We start from the raw sequence: 7,029 nt of genomic DNA, 5'->3' as shown, positions 1-7,029 counted from the left end.
GGACGAGTTACAGGATAGTTTACGGGACGTTCGTAAACTAATTTACATTTAGCAATGAGTGGTTAGTAGATAGTCTAGACACAAAAGAGTGCAGACTTTTAATTTACTAATATCACTTTCCAATTTGCATCCTGCAACACAAGCTTCCTCTACGTTACACCAGCAACGTGCCCTACTGTTTATTGGTCAGCGGCGCACGTGCAGCAGGAACAAGCGCTACTGAGCCTCCTAAGCTTGACAATCGACCGAAACGCAGAGACATCCATCGAAATAAGAAGAAAAATGTTTTGGACATCCCATCGTGTTGGTTTATGTCGGAACAATGAGTTGGTGCTTAGACCTCACTCTTGATTTCCATTTTCAACACAAAACACCTCGATGTATCATTATGAGGATCCAGTTCAAATGAAACAGGATACTCGAAGTCCTGGTGGAGAACCTTGGCGATCTCGATGTCAAATTTGACGACTCGATCCGTTCGCCGCCTATGACTATGATAAAAAAAATAGATTTCACATAAAGTGACCCCTAGTAATGCATGGTACATGTACGCACGATCCTTCTCATTTCTTGCCCTGATACCATCAGCCTTGCTTCAATGGTGTGGAGTATTGTCGTCGAACAGAGCCTCAGTTCTCTAAAACGAGTGCAATTCTCGTCACTCGCACCTTCGTTTCCTTCCGCTCATCAATGAAGGTATTTGCTTCTGTTCTGCGTGATGAGGGCAAGATATGGGGATCAGAAGTAATTGCATTTACGAGACTACATCGAGACAACGCGTGGGCGCGTCAGCAGGTGACGCGGACCCCATTGAGCGACAGTGGTCTCGATGTTGCTCGATATGTGCGATTGCTAATGGCAGCCATCTACGCCGCCAAGGGTGCTCCCACGTCGTTAGAGTAGTGTGTATATCGCTAGAATGTGTTGGATTTCCATCGCCCGTGTAGTTTAATCGTTGTCGAATCCGCACTGCCCCCAATTAGTGCAGATACGCCTCCGCTGCGAAGTGAGTGGCACGAAAACGGCTGAGCATCGAGACCATTCGCTGCTGCTGCTGCTGCCGTGGGTACTTTTGATAGTTCCTCCGCTTTCAGGGTGCGTGACCTGCTAAATGAATATATCGGATCGGTAGGTTGACGGTGATGCTGGGCGGCAAGTTCCAGAAGGATTGCTTCGCCGAAACAGGTGCAGACGCATTGGTGACCGGAGCGTATTAGTCGTCGGGATGTACCTCGACCCTGCTGATAGGTCTTGCTACTACGTAGTGTTATCACAGCGCTTGTCGCGTCGCGGAACATAACAGCGGGTCTATCCGTAACGTCGGAAACCCCCACGTCATGAACTTCAAGAGCGTATCGGTGTCTTCCTCCCTGTATGGCTAGATACTCAGCGCTTCTTAGAAGATAGAAGAAACCTAGCAGCGCAGCCCCAAGAATGAGGCGGTGTGGGGCTTCTTGTAGTCGATTTTTTTGCAGTCCAGTCGAGCATTTGTTGGGGCCCTGGGACGTGGGTTAGGACTACTCCTCCGGATCCCTTCAAGCGCGGTGACGTGTCCAGAGGTGGCAGTAGGTTCAAATCCGGCGAAGACGCGATGATACCACTTGACATGGCTAAGCTGGGCGCGAATGGAGGATTTTGATCTAGCGTGTTTAGTGCCCGAGGAATGGGTGACCACCGAGAGATGGCAAACAGCACCAGTTGAAGAGATTGTGTTTGGGAAACGGCTTCTGGCAGCCATGGTCTGGAAACCTGTAGAATAAGTGGCTCACACTAACCGCTCAATGGTCACAGGTTCACGTACCAGTCAGCGTGGGTAAGGCCTACGCCGCCAGCTGGTCGCTCTTCAGCAACACTCCCTTGCAGATGCCTCTCGACGGCAATATGAGTAAACATGGCGACAATGGGAAAACTTCTGTCAACTGCTGGGACGATCTCCATGCACGCAATCCCAAATCAGCGCGATAATTGCTTGTCCCTGCGAGATGCTTAGCCGATATTCGTAAGCCGTGTTGTGCTTCTGCTGCTCCGAGAATTGTATTCATCTCCTGCGAGTGAGGATGATCGCTTGTTAACTTTTGCACCATGAAACAGCGGATGAGTTGTCAACCCAAAATCGCACGTGGTTGAGAGAAGCTCGATCATGGGAACTCCACTGGCCGCCCCTGCATAGCACAGCAAGTACTGCACTAAGTTGTTCTTTAAGGTTGATACTGAACTTGTCTTGTTGAATTAGCACCTTGTCCTCGTCGTCAAATAGGATACGGATGAATTTACGCCGAGCTGGGTGCAATACACACAGACCCAAGTCGCTGGCATCCATGTAGAGGTGTACATTCGGGTCGGGGAGATCTGAGAAAAACTCGAGCGGAACACCCCGGAGACGACTGAAGCGAAGAATGTGCTCAAACCACGTGAGATCGAGTTCGGCGTCGCGTGTTAGCGTGATGGTTCGGTTTCCTGGGGACCGTTGAAAGAATGGCTTTGCAGGTCGGATGCATGAGCAAACACGGCGTAAACTACCCAAAAGTCGAGATAGTTCATGGCGAGTGGTTGTTCGAGCCCGTAGTATAGTGCAAATACGATCGGGTCTTCTGGTTCTTCGAAGTAAGCATTGACACCGTCATCGCTGATAAGTCCCATTCCAGTCCCAGTGCCACGAGTTCCGTATACCACGCTGTGAATTTCTTTTCGTTGATGGTTCGGGGGCCAAGGACTGCAGTCATTGCCAGTCGAAGTGCGCATTCCCATGCTTCTAGGCGATTTCCCACATCAAGTTCCGCGAGTGCGTGATCGTCTACCCGGTCAAAGCAAAAGAATGACGTTGCGTCCGGATCAGTAGGATTCATGCTGTGAGGGCTTTCTCGGCGCACGAGAAACGAAATTGCTCGACCAAAAATTCTGTAGTGAGCTGTTGATTCTGTCCAGCCAAAGGAAGCGCAAGATCGATCATCACAATATCTTGCTCGGGGATTGAGCCGGCGAAAACGGGGCTAGCGCTTTCATGTACGTGCAAGTTGCGGAAGGCAGAATTCACATCGCTTTTCATCAGCTTGATCGCAGTCTGTCGATTGGCTGCTCTTAGACGAATAATCCGACGTGCAATTACATCAACGAGTTGATACACCCGCTCAGGAATTGATTCTTGGTCTGGCCACGAGTTGGTAAATTCTCGAAGAGGGTATGAGAAATCGTGAATTGTGCTAGCCTCGATCGCCGGGATCACATCGGCTTTTTCCTCACATCCAAATGGACTGTAGTGCGGCTTCCATCTCGAGGCGCCTGCGCGACTCACCACCAAATAAGTGCTCTTACTCTGGCCATCATGAATACTCCGGAGCAGTGCATTCTAGTATAGACTCGCTGATTTGTGGTTTTGCACGGGTTCTCGTTGACGAAGTGTTTCAGATTCACGCTTGAATAAGTGTTCGACGCCGCGTGAGGCAGAAGCGATGATCTGGTCCACGTATTCGTACCCGTGTAATCGCCACGCATAATGGTCCGATGACAAAGCCTTGTTGGTGCTTGGCGATCCTGCATTTTGACCACGTAATACTCGGATGGTTTTCGCCAGTGACCACCCAGCTTGGATAACGAGTTGAGACGTAGCACGGACAAGTTTGTGATCAATAAGAAATTGAGGGACGTCAACGTCCTCAATTGATCGGGAAACTGGTTCAGTATGCGGAATGCCTGCCCGTGTCAGGTCAGAGAGCAGCCTGTTCCGTTGCGTTTGCTCAGCTGACTGTAGTCGTTGCTCTAGGAATGCGATCACCCTGTGTACATCCTTGATATTGCCAACACCCTCCTGGGAGCCATGACGCGGCAAGACTCGTCCAATTCATTGCTGATCCGAAGGCACACGCACCCCTCCATATTGATCCCGGCCGTAGTTAGCCTCTAATTTCGGGAAGCGATTGCGGCTCGAAGCGCGCTCAATAAGGTTGAATGCACCTATCCTTGTTCTTGGATGGGCAACCTTGAGTCGACACAGGACGCAAGTATAGCTGATGTCCATAGTGCTTTGGTATCTTTGCGAATACATTTTGGGGGACGCTTTTGATCGTTCGACCTTGCGCTGCATTCGAATGGGAAGCTGCCGCACTACGAATTGTCACCGTGCGTTGGGTACTACGTGTGTTGTGCCGTCGGAAGTGTTAGTAGCAGATCGAGGAGGCTCTCGAACTAGCTTAAACAATAAATTGCTGAGTTCACCGTCCTGCATGTTGAAAAGGTTCTGAACTGTGGAGCAGATACAGAGGCCTGATGACACATCATTTATCGCCGCTGTTCTATAAGCTCCAAATACGCTGGTAAACCAGGATGCGAGAACAACAATTTCCCGTGAAATCCAAGGAGAAAATTTGAACAGAATGTCACCAAACTTCTTTGCTGCTGTGACGAATACTTGCGTGTAAAATTTCTTGAGCGAAAGTGTGGAGTACCAAAGATGACCGCTACGAGATCCCTGTACTCGGGGTGCTCACGGATATCTGGCAGTTCTACTTTCGGCGAGAAATTACGCAAGTTGACAGTCTCCGTCTTCTTCCTGTTGATTTGGGCGTTGATATCCCAGCGTAGAAAATGCAATACCGAGAGGCTGCAAGAATCAAAGTCAAAGTCGAACAGGCGAGACACAATAGCTGGATGGGGTATGCGTCCGAGGTGCGTACATGGTCGAGAAAATCCTCTGTAGTCTTACCTGAATATGTTGGAGCTGAAATTACCCGATGAACATCGTGCTGAATCCTCGATTCTGTCCACGGTGGCGTTTGTAGATAACAAATCCGAAGCGCTTGCCAGTTGTCGTTAGTAAGGAGGGGGATGTACTGGTTCTGGTAATGCCGCCGATGCGACTCTTGAGTGAGTGGTTGCTGACTGTAACTGCTGTAGCTGCTGTGCATACTCGATCAGTAGGTGCGGGTGTGGGGCCAGTAAGGCTAAGATCTCTTGTGCCATCGTCCCGGGATGGGTAGGAGATGAACCTTCCGACGATTGCGGATGAGATTCGATCCTATCAGGTGATACCGCTTCCGAAGCACGTTCAGACTCATGTGTGGTTGTAGGCGGCGTAGTACGGTGGCGCTTTGGAGCAGGTTCGTTACTCGTCAATGCTGCTAATAGATCCGTAAATCGAATCGCTTGTTCTCCATCGAAGTGCTCATCCTCGTGAGCATCATTGTGAAAGGTTGTCTGCTGAACACTCCGTGCATGTTCTTGGTCTCGACTTCGCTGAGAGGGTTGAGCAGCAGGGCTGTTACGTGATCTTGAATTTCGTAGATTACGTAGACTAACGTGCGTTAGTACTGTAGGTCGTGCGTTGTTTCGACGCTGGTTCTGACGCGATTCGATAACATCAGAGTAGGTGTCACCAATGTTGACACTGGCCGGAATTGCGCGATTGCCATCTTTATAGAACGCAAAATCCACCACTGTTTCTACCGTGAGGAGCTTGTCAACCCCAGAATGTGGACACTTCCTAGGCACTTGGTCACCAGCGTGAGGCATTGAAGCACGAGACACGATTCCCTCTAAAAGCTTCGAGATTGTTTTAGTGGCTCGTTGCCCGTTCTGACCAAACAACCGGTTGAATATCGAGTTATGGACCCTATCGATATCGGATGGGGAAGTAATTTCCACAAGCACGATAGATTGCGACTGTAAGATTGCGATTGCAGGTGCTATTCCCTCGACCTCGTTATATGGCACTTTAAGCATTCCAGACGAAGTCTGGACATCGTAGACACGATTGTGGTACGCTGTGACTTGTCCATGGTGCACAACACCGTTGACGGACACAGCGACTGGCCGAAACAAGGTCGACCCACGAGTTCCGCTAGAGCAAGTCGACGAAGAATAACGGTCGTTGCCGACACAGAGACGGTTATTTCGTTGCCTTCGTCGGACCGAGGCAGGGTTCGGACCGTTTTCAGCGAACTCCCTCGGGATGTTGTAACGCCGTTGCGAGGGCTATCGAGCCCCAAGTCAGGGATGTCAGACGAGTACAGCAGGACAATCGTTTGCGGCATGGCAATGCATGAACTTATCACTGAGAAGGAAGAGACTTTGGCCTCGTGGAGGAAAAGCGCGAATGACTAAAGACTTCTTGGTCCGTCAGCCGAGCTTCAGAATCGAGGGCGGTCATTCTCCACCACGGAAAAGAGCTTTTCACCTCTGGCCAAAAGCTCCATTTTTTTTTGTCGTTTCCAAATTCCTTGTGAAGGCTGTTGCTCGCATCCCTCTCTTTCAAGTCTTGTTTTACAATGAACCAGTGCTAAATTACCTGCACTAATTTCCGTTTCAATGCTGTCGCACGCCAATCGAGGCAATTTCCACAATTCGTTCTCCCAACCGGTGGTAGTACTTTCAGGTGACACGGGCTTGGCACCATTTACAAACGAATTGCACTCGATATATCATCATCCTTGCAAATGATATGCACCACATAAGCTAAGCATGCGGCTAACCCGTCGGGAGCGGGGGAGTGAAAAAAAAACTATATGCTGTTCTGAAAAGCTTGTTTTTTTTTAGTATCCCTCCAACCCAGCAATAGTGTTGAATACTCTCTTCTAGCAAACACTCGCTTGCTATTGGGCCACGTTTTCTAATACTTGGATTATATTGGCTTCAGAAACAAATGATTTGAAATATTGCGTGTAAGCACAAATTCAAATTTTTTTGTTTAAAGAAAAGGCACAAATTCGCTTCGCATCAGCCGCTTTGCTATCAAACCAGTCACATCGGTTTTCGCGCGTAGAGAGAGAGAGAAAGAGAGAGAGAGAGAGAGAGAGAGAGAGAGAGAGAGAGAGAGAGAGAAAGAGAGAGAGAGAGAGAGAGAGAGAATCTCGTTAAAGACAAGAATCCATGATGCCAAGAAACTAGTTGATGAGCCGAATAAGGCCCGGAGATACCTAAGGACACTTTGAGCGCGAATGTTTTAAGCAAGCCTGAATCTGTTATAGCAGGAGAGGCGCTTTTTCAATACCAACCGTGCCGTTCCGATGAGCATCGTTTTGATTCGTAGAAACATCT

The 7,029-nt window shown here is 49.2% G+C and overlaps 2 protein-coding genes across 2 annotated transcripts; both read right to left on the bottom strand.

Moving 5' to 3' along the window:
- Positions 1–1,820: 1,820 nt before the first annotated feature.
- On the bottom strand, positions 1,821–2,846 carry PPTG_03603 (hypothetical protein; the record flags this gene model as incomplete). The annotated part of the gene is made up of 3 exons (XM_008896280.1): positions 1,821–2,045; positions 2,120–2,516; positions 2,581–2,846. The coding sequence occupies 3 exons, from the start codon at positions 2,844–2,846 to the stop codon at positions 1,821–1,823; spliced, it is 888 nt and encodes a 295-aa protein (XP_008894528.1).
- Positions 2,847–4,806: 1,960 nt separating this feature from the next.
- PPTG_03602 (hypothetical protein) lies at positions 4,807–6,026 on the bottom strand (the record flags this gene model as incomplete). The annotated part of the gene is made up of 2 exons (XM_008896279.1): positions 4,807–5,833; positions 5,905–6,026. 2 exons carry the CDS (start codon positions 6,024–6,026, stop codon positions 4,807–4,809), a joined length of 1,149 nt encoding a protein of 382 aa, XP_008894527.1.
- Positions 6,027–7,029: the final 1,003 nt, after the last annotated feature.

Source organism: Phytophthora parasitica (assembly GCF_000247585.1).
Source record: "Phytophthora parasitica INRA-310 unplaced genomic scaffold supercont2.4, whole genome shotgun sequence".
Taxonomy (NCBI): Eukaryota; Oomycota; class Peronosporomycetes; order Peronosporales; family Peronosporaceae; genus Phytophthora; species Phytophthora nicotianae.
Note: the sequence above shows the minus strand (reverse complement) of the source record. Positions and strands in the feature narration are given on the sequence as shown.